The 19,417-nt window shown below is 33.8% G+C and overlaps 1 protein-coding gene across 1 annotated transcript in view; it reads right to left on the bottom strand.

Moving 5' to 3' along the window:
- Positions 1–7,402: 7,402 nt before the first annotated feature.
- The window catches only part of LOC134842277 (uncharacterized), a 50,001-nt gene continuing 37,986 nt past the window's right edge, over positions 7,403–19,417 (bottom strand). Inside the window, exons 4-6 of the mRNA XM_063858547.1 lie at positions 11,190–11,362; positions 8,494–8,758; positions 7,403–8,218 (exon numbers count right to left, since the gene is read on the bottom strand). Coding sequence (XP_063714617.1) covers positions 7,591–8,218; positions 8,494–8,758; positions 11,190–11,362 — 1,066 coding nt within the window. The 3' untranslated portion in view covers positions 7,403–7,590. The remainder of the gene's footprint in view (positions 8,219–8,493; positions 8,759–11,189; positions 11,363–19,417) is intronic.

Genomic DNA, 19,417 nt, shown 5'->3' with positions numbered 1-19,417 from the left:
GCTTTGATTTTTTTCTCGACGAAAAGAAGGATGACCACTACATGGAGACTGACTCCAATGCCAACAGCAACCAACTGCCAGCGGTTGAATTTGATATCACTCTCATCTTGGTATAGTCTCCAAAAAACCGCCCGAAGAGTAACCTTGTGTCAAATACACTGTTTCTGAACCTTCAGCTATAATAAAAAATTGGTATTATCCGGATCTTGGTATGCCCGCCAACGTATTGCTAGAGAGTAAAAAAACTTTCGGAACCTGCCTACTAGGCCAAACTGTGCACTGGATAGGCGCATAATTTTGTGTCGGTATGTTTCTGGATTCCAGTCGAACAAGGGAAGTTATCTTGCAAAGTCTTGCAAGAATTTGGCAAGATTCTTTTAAAGACGATGCAGCGTCTCTTTAAAAGATCTTGAAAACTAGTTGCAAGATAACATCGTTTAAAGATAACCTTTTTAAAAGCAAGATCTTTATAAAAAAAAAAACAATTTTTTTGTAGAAAAAAAACTGCTTTACACGCGAAGACAACCTATATCAATTGTGTATTAGGTGTAGTGATAACATTTAAATGCCTTGCAAATCAGCGGAAGAGAAAAAGAGATAACTTTAACCTCATAACAAGCTGAAAAGAAAATTTTATTGTTTTTATGTGAACACAACAAACAAAATATCTCAAGCTTATTGGCTGTATTGATCAAAATGCTCACACAAATCAAATTCAAAATGCATATAGCCACAGCCTGAAATTTTTACTTTAAAAGTTGGTCAATCTTCTTTTTAGAAAATAAAAGTTTCTCCAATTATTTTGGAGACTATACGAAGATGAGAGTGAAATCAAATTCAACCACTGGCAGTTGGTTGCTGTTGACATTGGAGTCAGTCTCTACGTAGTGGTCAGCCTTCTATTCGTCGAGAAAAAAATCAAAGCGTCCGGACAGGGGCGGATTTAGGGGGGGGCGGGGGATTCGGACGCCTTCCTCTCAGAGATTCAACGCCCTGCCGACCCAAAGGGTCCCCCTTTTGTACTAATTTGAGATATCCATTTTTGGCTGACGGACCCTAAAAGTTTTGCAAAGGCGCCTTTGGCGCCATTATATGCTAATTTTTATGGAGGATGGCGCGCCAAAAAAAACGCGACATTTTGGTCAAATTGTCTACAGAAAATCTGGCCAAAAAAGTTTTTTTTGGTGCTTTGGCAGTGCTCGGAAAATCATTTTGGTCGCCGTCTCGAGAAAAATCCTGGATCCGCCCCTGCGTCCAATTAAGACTAGCTAACGAATTTTGTCCCTTGTCCTGGATCGAGAGATTGAAATACTCTATGTAGGACATGGGTCGAAAGAAAAGGGCGATACACTGTTCTGTCTCCGCAAACAGCTAATTGGCGGACATATGTGATAAACACAATTTTATAATCGGAATTTCATGGTGGATTACAGCTCGGAATACGTTTAGAGTGCAAAATAGTGACTAAATACAAAATTTTAAATTCGGTTGTTCCTTTCAAAAACAACCAGCACTTTCAATAGACAATAGCTCTTGTGAAAAAAGCGCAAACTTTTCTGCAGTTTTCAAATCAATTCAGACGTTTGACGTTTTTTTTCCATTTTTTATTAGAGTTGTTTCATGACGCTTATTTTAAGCTTTTTTAACCGTCAAAACATCAGTGAATTGATTTCGGTTCATGATTGATTCGGAAGAATTATATTTCACCTACCGCGGAAACCTTTCAATTAATATAAAAAGATGTCTATAAAAATTTTGTTTCGTAGTAAATCTTTGTATTCAGATGAACCAAAGTGTGACAAGAGATCTCTCTTCAAGATATTTTGCTATTGACAGAAATATATTAACTCAAAATATAGATTTCAAATAATGTTTTGCTGTGACAAAATTTTGGCAAAACAAGAGATTATAACTGATTATAATTGATTTTAATGGTTTTTTGTGTGAATTATAATCAACTAAAATGGATTTTAAGAAATTATAAACTCTTGAACAATACCACGATTATAACCATTTTTAGTTGCGAAAAAATGATCATAAGACCCCGTTATAATAGATTACTTACGCCTAAACTTGGATGCCGGTGACATTTTGACAAAATATATGATCACAAAAAGCTGCAATTGTAATCAATCAAGATATTTTTGTCACTCAGAAAATGTTTTGTATATACCACTCAGAAAATTGTATCAGTTTGATCATATGAAAGCAGAAAATATCGATTCCAAAATTCTGTGTCCAAGTTTTGACATTTGGACAGAAAATTTTGAAACAAAAAACCGCAAATGTAATCAAGCAAAAATTTTTTGCTCTTCTAGCCAAAAAGAAGAGAAAAAGGAAATAAATATTAGCAGTGGCTTCTGCATCAATTTATTGAATGCTGTTTTTTGTGGAGTTTGAGCTGCAGAAAGTTTTCCTTCCTATTTTTGACAACTCTATTAAATTTACTACAAATGACAAGTTTTTCCAAATTTTGTCTGAGTTTTTCTCAAATCAACATGCAATTATTGACGTGGTTGAGTGTCGTACGGTTAATTTTTAGGTGATTTTTTATCAATTGCAGCAAAAATATTGAGTTCAAACTTTTCGTTTTGAAGTTTTTTCACTTATAGATATCAATAATTAAATGTGTTTCCCTCTTTTTTAATGCGGCAATATGGAAAGGCCATATTTAAACAATAATCCGTTGTTTACTTTTTTTCAATTGACCGGGATTGAGTTCATTTTGAGCTGATTTTCGTAATTTGATTCCTGTTCTCAGCTTTCCTTTTGTGGTCATTTGATTTTGAGGTGGGACGAGGGAGTAAAACTTACAAGGTTAAGTACGAACACCAAATATAATTTCCATGGCCTAAAGTTTCCATATCCCAAGTTTTACAGATCAGACAATGTGAACAAATGAATTACTTGTACCAATTCGGAGATGGGGCGGCGGACCCAATTGCTTCACATTCATGCTTTTGAGTGTGAAGCAATTCACACTCAATTCACACTCAAATTTTTGTCTTGACCGTTATAGAGGTGTTATTTATGAATGCTATATGGATGGTCTTTTAAGTTTTGAGAACGAACTTTTGGCACCCTTTATAGACGCAGAGAAATGAAAGTTGCGAAACTTGATCCCCCAATAAACTGGGGCTAGATTCGATTCATCGGGAAGCTTAAGTTACTTTTCAGTCTAATTACATACTTGTCAGTTTATCGGGGAAATGTATCGACTTTCCATTAAACGACAGCTCAATAGAAGTCATCAAAATGACACATTTTTCTTCAAACGAGTTGAACTTTCTTGTTTTCACCGTTTTTCCTGATTTTCTTTTTGAACGCGTGAAAATCTTTCAAAACTACAAAACGAAAAACACTGAAGATGAAAGTTAGGTTCTCGAGACAAAAATTAATAACAATAAATATTAATACGTAGTCGATATATTGTGAAAACAAAAATTCTATCAAATATATGCTGAAAAATCAACATAAACTCTGGAAATATTACATATAAATATTATTACATATAATACTACATAGAATATTTAAAAAATTAGTATCAAAACGTTGAAATGAACGTGCGTTCTTAGCGTTTTTTCAGCAATTTATTATAATACATCACTGATGTTTTTCGTTGAAATTTTTTACTAGCCGAATCAAAAACCTAAAAACTTTTGAATAAGTTTACTAAACCAATTAAACAAAACCTGGCTGACAGCACAAAAGTTTTTTTTGAACATCTAAAACAAATCTAAGCCCCTAATTTTATAAGTTTGTTTGTCACAAGATGATGTTGATTTCAAAAGGTATTAAAACACACAAGCAAATTAGATCTTACATTTTTATGACCTATTCAGTAAATTTCCAGTATCATTTTTTTCTATTTTGTAGCTGAAAACTTCATAAAAATTTTAATCTTGCCATAGTCTTGAAAATAAAACAACAGTTTTTAAAATTAATTTAGTTTTTTTTCAGCTTGGTGCGATGAAAAGAGCTGAACAAAAACTGGAGATAAGTTACAAAATTCGACAGTCATAGTAAAATAAGCAAATTAAAAAACATTTTTTAATATAAAATTAACTTGAAAAATGAAAAAAAAAACCAAACAATTTTTTTCTCAAGTTTTGCAGATTTTTGAAACTTAAAAACTCTCATTCCAAAAAGAGCTAAAATACTCAAATTAAGCTAACGTAACTTAAGTAAAACTAAGTTTTACATTATAAATTAGGCTATTTTAAACTTTTAAGCAGTTAAAACAAGACTGCTCGCTCGCTTTATTCGCTCGGAACCGGAAAAATTTCAAACCGGTTTTTCTTGAAACGGGGAAAAATTTTATAAGGTTCAAATCACAACTGTAAGGGATTTAATATGATATATCACTCAACCCAGTCCGATGACTATTTTTGAAACCTGAGTTTGAAACAAAAATAAAAAAATAAAACACAACCGATTACAAAGGTCTTCCCCATTTTCAAAGCTCGGAATAACAATTTATTTGAAATAACAAATAGAAAAGATCATTGACTAACGAAAAAAAGTTAGTCGGCACCAACAAAAAGGATTTTAGACGTTAAAGTGTTTTTGCAGAACTAGCATTTTGGACAAAAATGAAAAGTTAACAAAACCTATTGCTTCAAACAAAACTTCACAAATACAAGAAAAGTATATTATCCCATTGTGTATCAAAACATTTGTTATAAATGATTTAATGGAACCTTAATGGAAAAAGTATAAATCGTTATTGAAATGTATAAACAATACAATTTCATGACGAGAAAAATTGATTCGGTTTTCAAAGAAAGCTCGAATGAAAGATAATTGTAGGCAGAAAAAAATCTCTCAGACACAGTATAAATACAATTACGTCTAATTTCGCGTATTTTTAGCTTGAAATTTATTTTTTGCTCACAAGTCTTTTTCTTTTCGTTAGTTTCCTAGGCCATAAACACTTTTTCATTTGTTTTTTGTTAGAGGTAACACCTAAATGATGCAATTATAGTATTTTAATAGGCACATACGCTTATATATGCGCCCCTTCTCCACAACATAAGGACAAAAGTAAAAATTGTTCAATTAAAAAATGGAAATCATAACGGTAGTTTATTGAAAAAAAAACTAAAAATCGTCAGATTTAATTCGTTTTGGTGTATTGTACCTCTTCAAATCAGATTAATGTTGGGACGATTTTATAAAAATAGGTATGATAGCGAGCAGGTGAACCACGTTTTTTCACATAGACAGGCTAATTGACACATATGCAATTAGACGTTACCAGCACGGAAAACTATATGATGGTCTTAAAATTTTCAGTTTTTGCGTTATAGCTCTGATACTACAGATTTTACTTAGGTAAATGATATCTTTCTTAATCCAGTTGAAAGGTGAAAAGTTTTTTTTACTTAATTGAACAATTTGTTTAATTTTCAGCCAATGAAAAACCGTTGTTCTTTGCCAAAATAAACGAAGTTCAGGGAGTGTAGTTTTTAGCAGAGATCATACTTTTAATTTTTGCCTCTTTAATAAGTTCTGAGTGATTTTACAATATTTAAATTTTTTCCTCTCAATAGTTTTTCCTAAAATTCATAGTTTCTGTTAACTGAAAAGAAGTAAACTAATTTGACCACAAAAAAACGTTAATTAAATGAGCGTTAACTTAAAAAAAATTAAATTTTATTTTTATTTGACATTTCATTAACTCCCCCATCACATCTATTGCAAAAGTGGATTTTGTTGCTATGTATTAATGCGAATAGTTGTAAATAGTTGTTTGGTTATAGTAGGCATGTTGTTCTTTTCCAAGTACCATAAAGGGGAGGGGTAGGGAATTAGAAAGAAGCCTGTTAGAAGCCCTTCTCACTTGCTTTATTCGCAGAATTTTTAAACAAAAACTTAACACTTCTAACCGGTTTTTCTCAACGCTGGGTGAGTTATTGGGAAATTTTTTACGGTTGTTCCAATCATCGACTAAAGGGGACTTAAAATGATACATCACTCGCTTGATGATGATTTGCGGTGCTTGAGTTTGCGTGGAAAACAAAATTATTTAAATTGAAAAGAAACTAAAACATAGCGGAATACCCATTTTCGAAGGTCGGAACAGCAAGCATAGATAAATAAATAATCTTAAAGAAGCATTAAAAACATTCGATATTTAGATAATTTTTGGATTACAACATCAAATTTATAAAAAAATACAATCACCAAGTGGATTGAATGGTAAGAAAACAATAATCGAGACTTAGTGTTAAATTTCATGAAACCCAATTGTCATAGCATAGCAATCATTGCTCCCAGTTTTTTCTAATTCAATTTCAGATTTGCCAAGATTTGAGCTAACGAAAACTTCAATCAATTGCTTAATGCTCAACATAATAAATAAAACCAATGCAGTTTCTTTTTCATTACGAGGCCAAACTATGCACTGGATTGGTGCACAACTTTGTGTCTGTATGTTCCTGGATTCCAGAGACAAGTCTTTAAAAATGTTAAAAATTTGTCGGAACGATCAAAGGAAATTAAAAAACAAAAGAAGAACAAAGGGAGCGTCCTTGTTGCGGAATCCGCTTACAATGCACAAAATGCACAATTAGGCCTCGTAATTTTTCATATACTGATTGTTTTTTTTTAATTACTTTTTTAATTTTGGATTTATGAAACTGCTTTTTACTTTTAGGAGCTATGAACATCCACAAAAACTTGAGAAGAAACCTCAAATTGGTTATCACACACCTAATAAGAGGACGTTTTGAAGAGTAATAATATTAGTTGGTCCCCTGATAATGTAAATGTTCAGCAATTTATTAAACAGACATCAAAATAGATGGAAATTTTGGAACATATTCTTTTTCGGCGGAGAAAAAAATCAGGTCGGTGAAGTTCCAAACTAGTGAACAATTTGTGACATCAATGGTGACTCTTTGTTCAAAGACAATAATCAAACTACATTCTAGAAGGATGCAAATTGTTCATTTTTTGATGAAATTTATCCATTATCATAGCGCTGTAAGTTTTTAACGCTAAAGATTTCGGATCTTGTAAACTATCTATCAATTCCCCACCCTCCCCCTCCCCGATGTCATCTTATAAGGAATCCCCCCTTTATAAAGAAATAATTTCCTAGAACAGTTAAGAATATATGAATTTCCTCCCTCAGAACAGTTAAGATATTATACAAATTTTTCACCTTGTAATGATACCCACCTTTTCGCAAAGAGAGGGAGGATAATAGTTAGCAAGATCCAAAGTTTCAAAACCGACATTTGCCTGCTCAAAAAGAAAGATAATTAATTTATAGAGAGTTGCATAAAGTTAAGATAGACGAAATCTTGCGTTTTTTGATAATTTACATGAACTTGATACATCGGTTTTGCTTAAGAGAGTAATTTTTTTAATAGAAAAACTTCCAAAATAGGTCGGTTGCTATTTACTTGTTAAGATTAGTCCATCGAAACTTTATGCTGTTCTATATTTCTAAGTTCAAAACAGTGCATGTTTGTATGTAACAGCAAAGACGGTACATGATAATCCTTGCCTCGATGATAATTGATTCAGGAATTAATCGATAAAATTTGGGAGTCTAATTGTCTCTAGCAAAAAAATAGTTAATCATATACACGTTGACGACAAAGTTGCTCCCGTTTTGGCGGAGCTGACGGCTTTCAAACTCGGAACTCGAATCGGGGCATCATTCACGACTACTCGCAACGTGTCCCGGGTTGTCGCCCTATTGCTCATTCGGTTCGCGATTGCCTGTCGGTCAGTCGCAAGTCGTCGGGAATTCTTTGGCGTGTTGCATTTCGTTATACTCAGATAGATCAGCGGGACAACTGCGCTTGATGTGACCAGAATTGGCGTGCAAAACAGAGTCAACATTTCCTCGGCTGCTGTTTCAGGGTAAATTCCGTCTTTGAAGACACCCAGAAATTGGTTGACTATGAACGGCAGACACAGTAAACTGTGTGAAATAACAGTTAACAGCAGCAAGCATGTAGCGCGATACCTCCGTGCCACCGCTTCGTTTCGCGAGACCAGTCCAGAAGTTGTTCCGTTCGGAGTTGAGCTCATCGTCCCAGTGGAGCTCGGAATTCGGCCGACAGTAAAATCGAAAGCGGATTTTGATCGGCTGGAAGGGAGGTTAAATTGGGACTCATTTGGGCTCGGATTGGTCGATAATTGACTTGGCGTGTTCATTTGATCCACGGAAATGGCATTCGTTTCCGCTTTGGGTGTTAGTCTGAAACAAAAACAGATAAAAAAACAAACATTAACTAACACCATTTTTTAAAATCTTATTTCGAACAGTACCGGAAAAATACACTAATCAATGAGACATACCTTTTTAACCAACTTATTCTTAAACTTAAGGAGTCTTCAAACACTTTTGATTCTTGAAACGCAAAATGTTTCCGAAGATGCTTCGGTTGATTTTAGCGAATGATCCGAATGTACGCTAACAATAATTTTCATTAACTTCAGAAAAAAATAAGAAGTTCATTTTCGAAAGCTTACTCCACGTTTGTGGCGTGCTTCGGGGAATGTCTCGAACTCTTCGTGACTGCTTCCTCTCCGATGGTCGAACAGTTCTTGGCGGGTGAATTCTGCTGACTTCCAGCTCGGTGCTGGCTGGTGCCGCCAGCAGCCATCGTGGGAGACCGACAGCTGTTCTGTCGGCGGAACTGGCCCACACTGCGCAACAGAGTCCGACAGGTAAAGCCGTAGAGCACGGCCAGCATCAGAATCGGGGCAACCACGAACAACAAGCTGACTGGAAACCCTACGCAAATAAGTGTTTAGTCACTACTAGGGATACAATGTTACGTAAGAGTCTTTGGACAGCGTATTCATACTCAGTAGCGGATTTAGGGGGTGGGGGAATGGGGGGGGGGGGGTTGCGGACGCCTCTCCTCTCAGGGATTCGACCCCCTGCCGACCCAATGCGCAAACACTCGTCAGTACGCAGGCAAACGCTATATTAACCAATCAGAATCGAGACAAGGAACTAATTGATAATTAATAATTATTTATTTCGTAAGTTTGCTTTGTCATCTTGATTTTGATTGGTTAAAAAAATTGTCCGCTTACTGAAAAGTATGAATACGCGGTTGTCTAAATACGGACCTCACTCCGGATACAACAAATATTTTTTTGGTTGCAGGTCGGATAACGGAGAACTCTCAAAAAATATTTTCGAATAGTTAAGTACAATCCAATTTATTTTTTATATATTCTTCTTCTGACAAAAGTTCCTTTTATCATTTATAGGCAAAATCCATTTTAGGCGGAATTCGCAAATAATAAATAGTCAAATAGTTTTAAGTTCTAGCATTGAGAAAGTTATTTCTTGCCTAGTATCAAAAAATACAAGATTCATTTCCGCTGTGAAACACTTGTGAGCAGACCTGTAGGTTCAATGGTACTACCCGAAGGAGGAAAAATGTTGGCGTGGATTGTAAAATTATAGTTCCGACTTTCGAAACGAAAGTAACGGAATGTTTGTGCTCGGGGTGGGTTTTTTTTGTTCAGACAAATTTCGACTTTTTAACTAGCCATTTTTGACTAAGCCATTTTTAACTAGCCATTTTTGACTTGGGGGTTTAAAGATTGCCACTTTGGCCAATTTGGGACAATTAACGCGCGATATATTTCGCGCTATTATTGCGTAAGAGGAGATTTAATTCGTCATAGAAAACGTTCAAAATTGGTTCAGGAAGCTCATTTGCCATAGATGATTAGTTAATAGGAGCGAAATTTATTCTTTTGTTCTTCATATAGGGGAAAAACAAAAAGTTTCAAATTTAAGAATTTTTTTTAAATTTTATTTTATTAAACTTAATTTTTTTATGTTACTACTACCCTATAAAACTTAAAAAGCAGTCGAAACATTCCGGGTTTGGCCCTGATACGAACAGTCTTGTATAATTCATTAAGCAAAATTTACCGAACTATTTAATTGCACGAAAACTGCACGAAAATACTTTGTTAGGATTATGATAAATAATTCCATTATTAACAGCAACAGTGAATGTTTGAGTATTTTGTCCTTCGCATTACGAGACCAAATAGTGCATTCTGTGCATTTTAAGCGGATTCCGCAACCGGCCAAAATCAGATTTGTCGCGGAATCCGCATTATTGCTTTTCTTCTTTGATCTTATTTGCTGTTGTGGATTCCACAAACAAATACCTAAAAAGCTGTACTGCTCAAAAACGCTCTAAAAGTAGGCGAAATTGCGTAGTTCGCAATATTTTTTGCGGAATCCGGATTAGTATGTGGAATTCTCAAACAAATAATGAATGCGTATAGTTAAAATGAGCGGTTGCGGAATCCGCACATTGTAAGTGGAATCCGCATTTTTTCCGTCAAAACAAAAGTGCCGACAAAAGTTACGTTACAGGTAATTGTACGGGGATTCCACGGAACGTTTGTAAGTGGAATCTATTTTCATTTTAAAACATGTTTAAAGACTTGTCTCTGGAATTCAGGAACATACAGACACAAACTGTTTGGCCTCGTAATGCGTTGAGCAAGATTTTTCCAAAATTTTAATATCGACTTTTACTTTTTTTCCATTGAACTATCAAACCCCATTCGGTTTAGGGGGTATAAAGTTCATTTGATTACTGGAGCAAGTTAATCATTTCACAGCCAATCAGAAACGAGGGCCAAATTTGGGCAATATATGTATTTTATCAATCACATTTTTTTGTAAGTTGTACACATTCTAGGCTTTTCGATAGTATATATATTATTAACTTTGGGACCACGTTAACACTCTATCCCAAAAGCAGTTAGCAGTTTAAGGGAAAGCAGTTTAAGCGTCCCCATGTCAATCACCCAAAACCCATTTGGTCGTAATTGAGATTCGATTAGGAATTGAAAAGTTTGTCCGCTGATCCGCTGAAATTTTTTGCTTCTCATACTAAATTAGATTAGAACTTAAGACAGTAATTAGAGACTGACCATTGAATTTTACGATAATTTCAACGAAAAATTAGCAATTCGTTGGTTCTTCGCCTATTTCAATATGCTTTTCTATATTTCTATATAAAAAGGAATCATAATTTTTTTTTCATCTTTAAAACAATTTCCTTAACTTCGAATTTTTTTTCAATCAGATCGGAACATTCTGTGCTACTTGCACAGCATCCGTCTACCATTGCAATTTTAAGAAAATTGGCTGAAAGTTTTCTCTCATTTGTTCTAACCGGACTGGGATGAACTGAGTCCGACTAGTTTGACGATGCAGTACTCCGAGTTGGTGGCAGGGTTCGTCTGCACCTCGGATCCCAACATGAAGCCGACGCCGAATGCTGCCAGGACCAACCAGATGAAAGCGGATGCCAAACGCAGACGCTTCCGAGTTATCAGCTCCGTCAGTCTAGAAAAATTAAATGTTTTTTTTTGTCAAAATCTACAAAGTGGCGGGCGCAGTGTTCCTTTCAAAAGGTCTTTTAAGGTTTTTAGGTCAACCATTTCTTGAGTTTTTCGAGCTTCCATAAATTTTAAAATGACCATGCTTGGCAATACTTTCTGCGCCGCTTTTTTTTGAAAAAACAGAGCCGTTTGTGAGCTGTGTTGAAAAGTTTTGGGCAAAAAAATGCGTTTTTCGGCGGGAGCACTCACTCAAAATTTAAAACAAATGGACATAATAGAAATTTAGTTTGGATTAATGTATGTACCTAAAAAGGGAACCTTTGTAAAAACTTGTCAGCCGAGAGGGGAACAATTGCGTGAAAAAAAACCATTGCGCGTTTGTAAAAGCGTTCAACTGACATGATATTTAATTCTATAAATTATTGCTTAATTATTTGAAAGGTTAGCTCTTTTCTCTAGTGCTTCCAATAAGTTGGAGAGCTTTTTTCAAGCATTCATTAGACTTGAAATATGCATTAAAGCAAAAGGGCACAATTTTTGAGAGGTACGATGTTTTAACAGTCAAAATGCGGCACATTATTAGGTATACACTCTTTTTCTGCTAACAACTACCTCAATTTTTGATCGGTGACAAAATTAAGTCGATTAAAAAATGTCATCATTCTCGACAATTTTTCAGAAGTAAAATTACTCTAGGTTAACCTGTGATTTTCGCCTTGTAAATTTTGGTCCAAAAACTGTCAAATTAAGCTACTGTACCTACATTTGCCTTTCACATGTTTCAGCTGACTTGATTTTAGCAGCTTTTATGTCGCCCCTCAAATGAAATGAGGTGAAGTTTGTTAGAGACAGTATTAGTAATTTTACATAATAATCGATTATCCTTATATTTTTCGTTCAATATAATCCATTAAAATCGATCACAATAGATTTTTTTGAGATATTAATGATCAAAATTACAAGTTTGTGATCAAGTTAACATTTGGTGCGGGAAAAGATGGCATAAGGTACTTGCGATTATGAAGACTGTTTAGAAAAAAAGGATTTCATATCTCATGATTAAATAATAAAAGTATGCATAAATAAAAAAAGCTGTACACAGTACACATGAAATACTTCATCATATCTACAAATAATACACTTTCTCAAATATCTACAAATAAAATACTTTCGATAACATAGAAACGTTAATTTGTATTCTTTGAAAAGCACTTAGGTAAGAAAAAAAGAAAAAAAAATGAGTTTCTTATACTTAAATTTTTTCAAAAAAAAAATTCTCGGATCTCACATGGTTCATACAAAAAAAACCTACATTTGTTTTAAATAAAAAGACACCATGATTGTGGCAATTATAATATTTTTTATCTGCTGATCAAAGAATTTTTATACGAAAGACAGATTAAAAAAACAAAAATTAATTTAAAGAAGACTTGTATCAAGATGAATCTTTGAGGGTTCCGACAGCCCTTTAGCGTCCGGGTGAAGAGATTTTTTTGAGAAAATTAAATAAAAATTCAAAACACTGAAAAATTTTGTAAGTTTTTCAATTTTTTTTTCTTTCATTTCCCATTTGCAAGTTTCAAACCCCAATAAAAGTACAAAAATGGGTGCAAGTAAAAATTCTTTTTGATTTTGAAATAAGTACATTAATAGTTTTATTGTGATATAAGAACTCCCTCTAATGGTCGCCGAGAAAAAAATCTTCTAAAACAATAAAAAATTAAATTCTGTAATTTTAAATTGTCATTTAGCTCGCCTCAATTCAATTTGGAAGGTTAATAGATGTGGGATAATGATCCACCCAAAAACAGTTTGCGTTACTTTTTCAGCAGCATAGACCACTTTGAAAAGCTAGGTAAAATATCAGCTTTAATTGATATGGAGTATGAAAATTCTTCGAAAGCTATTATTTTGAAAACTGGTTTGAATAAAAAACCGCACTCCATTGTTTTAAATTTCGTTATTTTCTTTGATCAATGGAACAAGACTGCTCGTATCAGGGCAAAGCCATGACGGTTCAGACTGCCTTTCAAGGTCTATTGAGCATTAATAACTTGAAAAAATTGAATTTAATAAAAAACAAAAATTATTTTTTTTTCAAAAGGAACTTTTTGTGAAAATCATCCCCCTTACGCCATATAAAGTAGAAAGTAATAAATTCGCTCTTATTAAAAAAAACAATTATGGCGAATAGGCTTCCTTTAACCAAATTGGAACGATTTCGAAGACGGATTAAATCTCCCCTTACACGTTAAAAGCGCGAAATTTATCGCGCGCTAGTTGTCCCAAATTGGGCAAAATGAAAATCTTTAAACCCCCTTAAATTTACAAAAATTGATCACAGGTGAATTAACTTTCAAATTAAAGCTTATGACAACAATACCTTTTGAATGAATTGAAAAAAATTAGGCCAAAAATGGCTACTTAAAAAGACGAAATTTGTCTGTAGAAAAAAAAACCAGCCGAGCAGAATTATTCCGTTACTTTTTTTTACGAAATTCGGAACAATAAAAATAGTGCTCGTATGAAAAGGTCAAAACACAATTTTTGTTTTTTGTTGTTAATTTTCTCCTCACGTGAAGTCAAGATCAAACTGATAGACAGCAGAGTGCAAAAATTATACAGAGCCCGTTAGTACAATAGCCCATTAGATTTACTGAATCTAGTGAACCTAAGATATGTGCAGAGCCATTATTCAAAATTTTTGAGTCAATGATGTGCAGTTTGAGGCGCCCTTAGATAATTAGCTTTCATTTTAAAACACAATTACACAAACAAAACTCCTCATAACAGAGCGGAGCCGTCAAAAACCCGACTGCACTTTAATGCTCTAAAGGAAAAACTGTTGATAAAAATTGATAAAAAGTTTATTTACAAGTGATATGATTGCTTGGGTTGACGCATTAATGATTGCATAAACTTCATTGATGTTTTTTTAATTGTTCCGACTTTCTAAGAAAGTGCGGAATATTTGTGCTTGGGATGGTTTTTTATTCAGCAAATTTTGGACTGTAACTAAGCATTTTTGACGGAATGTTTTTAAACCATCTAAAAGTTATTGTTGTCTTGAGCTCAAATTCAAAAAAATGTTTTACTCCTGACGATGTTTTTTTTTTGTTCAGTTATGAGGGTTTCAAAATTGCTAATATAAAACCAAGCAACAAAAAACAAGCAATAAATTGCTAGCTCTATATGAGAAAATTCAAATGGCGCTTCAAAAACTGCATATTCGACAAAATAGTGCCAAATTTGAACGAGTTTCGCAAAATTAAAAAAAAATTTAAAATGACCAGATGAAACCATATTTTGATTTTCAGGTCAAAGGAAAAAAATTGAGAGCGGAAGCAAATTCCGTCAAAAATGGATTGTAAAATAATTGAAATTTGTATGGAAAAAAAACATGCCGAGCACAATTTTTCCGTCGTTTTCGTGGAAAACCGCAACTAGCAAGACTATTTGTATATCAGGGCAATCCCTGATCGCTCTTTGTATTACATTTTTGGGAAAAAACTTAACATTTATGCTTTTATTTTTTTTCGTTCAGTCAATTTTCGGCAATCGAAACACTATTTATCACCAAAATTTTATTATACCCCATTGAAGATATTGACTTCCTGAAATCGAAAGTAAAAAAAAATTAAATCCGTTCAATTCTTTAAAAATTTCTGGGAGTTTGAAAATTGCTAGTTTGACCATGCTCTGGACTAAGTTATGCGCAATTTGAAGATTGTATTCATACTGCTGAAAGCGTTACGCGAATTATTTATGCGTGACTAATAGGCCCGCAAAACATAATCGCTCCAAGTTGAATTGAGGACAATTTCAATTTGGATCAGTCGCAATAGTTTCGGACATTTCAAAATTTCACCAGTCTGCAAACAAACTTGAAAATTGCCACCATTAAAATGAGATGTTGTATTGTTTTTGTACCAACTCCATTCCCAAACTTACTTCTTGCAATTATGCATGCTCCTCTCCCTCCAGCACTTGAGCCATCCTAATTTATGGTTCTGTTTTTTTTTTTGGCGGGAGAATAAAAATTTGATAGGTAAAAGGGGAAAATGTTAGCGTGAGGAAGACAAAATTGAGCGAGATGGAAAATTCAAGGCGTTGAGTTTCGGGAATTGGGATAATTTATAAGGCTGTTCAGTGTGTGAAATTTGTTAAAAATTAAAAAAATATCGTTTTGTTTAAAAAAAGTTTGTTTGAGCAGGTTTAAGGTGAGAAATGCAGAAAATTCTGCTAATTTTGCAGAAAAATTGGAAAAAACTTATACATTATGGAAGGGATTTAAATGGACCATAGTCGGCTAAAATAATATGGCATAAAATGTTGATTGCGTGATCCCAAATTGTTTCTTCTATTGATTATAAAGGCAAAAAATTTAATACGATTGTCGATTTTTATCCACGCAACCTCAGTGCGTGTACATAGTTTCAATTTTATCTATTTTTTGAAAAAAAATTTTGAAACAATTTATGTCAGCAAACATTTGCATTCAGCTGAATTTTTGTTCTAGAGGTTGAATTTTGTATGGAAATTAAAATTGTTAGAACCTGTTTCAAGGTTTGGTTTTTTTTTGATTTTCATATACCATTTCACAGATTTGAATACAACAGCAAATGCAAAACAGTTAATAAAAAAGAAAACATCAACAAATGATCAAAAGTAGCTCTCAAATTGAAGAGAGGAACAAAAACAATGTCAGACTAAATTTTCCAACCACTCAAAAGGTATCTAAAGCGTGAAAGTAAAAAAATAACCTGAAATAGAAGAGAAGATTCAGAAACAAGAAAATGCGGTTAATTTGTTCCTACCACCAAGAAATAGTTGAGTCTGTGGAAATTGTTTCTTTTTCTTCAAAGGGTTTTTAATAAAAGAAATTGTGCATTCAGGAAAATCATAAATATTGTAATTGATATATGAGATTTTTCAAGTATTTCTGTCTGATCATGAAAAATCAAGAAGTTTTATACAATCAAGAGTTTTTTTCAAAACCAATTAAAAGAAGTTCTTTTATGTCATGACAAAGTCCCGATTTTATGTATACGTGAAACTTAATTTGCATTTGGTACTTAATGTGCTCAAATTTGTTTCTAGTTGTTGGAAACAGAATGTGTTCTTACTTCTTTTTTTACTTGCATAAAAACATAGGGTTCAGACTGAGTATTAACAAATCTTTTTTTAAATTTTGTTAGTTTTTTATGATTGAATGAGAAGTTAAATCAAATTTTTTTTTAAAGTTTTGAAATCTGGGCGGATTTTGAAAAACTTCAATCATCAGTGACACAAATAAACATCGGAACGGGTCGAGTCATATATCAGGATAAAGTTGTTTACGTCATGATTTGAACATTTGAAAATTTTCCCGATGTTCAGTAAAACCAGTTAAAAAATTTTGAATTTTAGTCTTATTTCAATCTAATAAGGTGAGGTTAAGTAGGCACGCAAAAGCTTATTTATGCTTAATTGAAGCCATAAAAGCTTAGTTTTACTCAAATAAAACTAACTTTTTGAGTTTGTAGCCTCCTTTAATGAATCAAAATTTCTGCAAGCAAATTTCAAAATTAATTTTTCAACTTTTTTTTTCGTTTTTCTGGTGATTTTTATACAAAAACTGTTTTCCAATTGGGCTTTCTTACTATGACTGTGAAATATGTCTGAGAATTTTTTTTCAGATTTTTTTCATTCCACCACGCAGAAAAAACAAAACTAATCTAAAAAAGATGTTTTTGTGTTGTTTTAAGACTATGGTCACAAAATTCGGTGCAACTTGCCAAGTAACCGGCGATGATTGTTGTTTTTGTGAATCTTATTGCAAAAACATCCAACTGCTTTGACGTAAATTAAGCTTGAACACAAAAATACGCCTTACGTCTACAAAACCGATGCTCCACAAAGCCACAATTTCATCACTCGAGTGTACAAAATTAAGCAAAAAATAGGCCACCGACACTCAGAAAAGTTGATGAGACCAGGAACCCGAGAAAAAAAAACAATTGTCTATGAATCTTTTTCAAATTTCGAATTGAAAAAAATATTGTTTTAACGTTTTGGAAATTAGTGAATCTTGTATGGCCGGCATTTGTTTATTAAATCGAAGCAGATTCGAGAAAACTGAATCAGCAGATCTATAATTCATTTCGCTGGAAAACTGTAAATAGAAAAAAAAACATATTTGAAGCTAAAAATCAATGTTCAGTCTGTGGCGTTGTTTAGAAACCTATTGTGAAGTTAAATGAAAAATAAGTAATTTTTACCAGCGATTAGCAAAATAACTCAGGATCAAAATTAATCGAAATTAATCAGGATCAAAATGCTTACATTGTTTATTGCAACGACCACTCTCGATGACGGGGAAGTAACTTCGGATTTGTGTCGATTTAAGCTCAAGGAATTCTCGTAGGGGGCCAAGTGTGATATCATATTAAAACTGCGGTCTTCAGTTGAATTTAAAAATCAAATTAAAAAAAAAACTTTCTCAATATTGTGAGAAAATTGGAGTTTTCAGACAAATATTTGTTTTTTTTTTTCAGACAAAGTTAGACAAAAATTGATCAGAGGCTGACCTCTTATATCAAAATTAATTTTTTTTATAAACTCTTTAGCGTCATGTCAGCCATGCTGCCTTTTTCACAGTTTTCTATCCAAATTAGTCGCCTTTTACTAATCAAATCAACCGGAATTTATAGAAGAGATGAAAACAACAAAATGAACTAAATTTTAAAATTTTCGTTCAAATCTTTTTTAATGTCGTTCGAATCACAACTAAAAGGGCTTTATTATGATACATCATTAAATCCATCCCGATGATTTTTTGCGGTACCTGATTCGCGTGGAAAGCAAAAAGAAAAGCAAGGAAAAAACAAACTCGATTACAAGGTTCCTCCACTTTTATCAAATGGTCGGAACAACAACAATTTTCTCGAGGGGGGCGGATTTTCAAAAAATTTTCGAAAATTTTGACTACCTTTTTTTTAGTTCGATCAGATTGATTTTCCGAGCTCTCTCAAAGCAGTAAAAAGACCCTGTTATGGCCAAATTTTCTGCGCCGCAGGCAATTTTTAGAAAAAACAGGTCAAAAAAGCCGTTTTTGGGCACTTTTTGGAAAACTTTGACAAAAAAATCGCGTTTTTTTTGGCGCGCGCTCCCCCTCAAAATTAGTATTTATTGGCACCTAAGGCGCCTTTAGAAAATTTTAGGGTCGGTCGGCCAAAAATGGATTTCTTAAAAGTACCAAAGGGGGGACCCTTTGGGTTGGCAGGGGGTCGAATCACTGAGGGAAGAGGGCGTCCGCCTCACCACCACCCGCACCCCCCCCTAGATCCGCCCCTGTGTGTGGTCTCTCTGAAGTATGAATTGAACTTTTCATAAATGAAAATTGTATGGCTAAAATTGTCGGTCACATCGGTTATTTCAAGCTGCTTTAACAAATGCATTCTTGCTAATGATTCTGCTCAGTTTACTAATTGAACAATTAGTTCTGCATCAGTTTGCTAATTGAACGCTTTTCTTAACCAACGTTTCCGTCAACGTATTCACTTTTCATGCAATTGGATCCGAGAATTATAATTTCTGTTTTCATAATTTGAGGTTTTTTAAATTTGGACGGAAGAAGTAAAAAGACCCGTATAGGCTCTGCTTTTGTGACGCATTCAAATAAGTGATCTAAATAGCCACTTTGGTTTCAAAAAAAATTACAAATACCCAATTCATTTCATCGGTGACAAGGAACAATGGTACCTCGGGTTATAAAGAAGGGTATCATACATCAAGTTTCATTTTTCAATTAAAATTTGTCAGCTGATTCACCTTGGGATTACATTTTTGGGATCAAGTTAACATCCTCCGCCTCCCCTTGGCTGAAAGTTCCAAGTTAGAAGCAAATTAACATCCTCCCTCTACCCAAAAGCAGTTAGGGGGACTATTTTAACTTGGTCTCATTAGTGTTCAGCAAAATGCCCAGATCAATATTTAAATAAAATGAGAGACATATTTATAAGCAGAAAAGTGGATTTAAGCACGCGAAGTTGACGCTCCTCCCCTTCAGGGCCCCACC

This window comes from Symsagittifera roscoffensis, chromosome 3, assembly GCF_963678635.1.
Source record: "Symsagittifera roscoffensis chromosome 3, txSymRosc1.1, whole genome shotgun sequence".
NCBI classification, from domain to species: domain Eukaryota; kingdom Metazoa; phylum Xenacoelomorpha; order Acoela; family Convolutidae; genus Symsagittifera; species Symsagittifera roscoffensis.
Note: the sequence above shows the minus strand (reverse complement) of the source record. Positions and strands in the feature narration are given on the sequence as shown.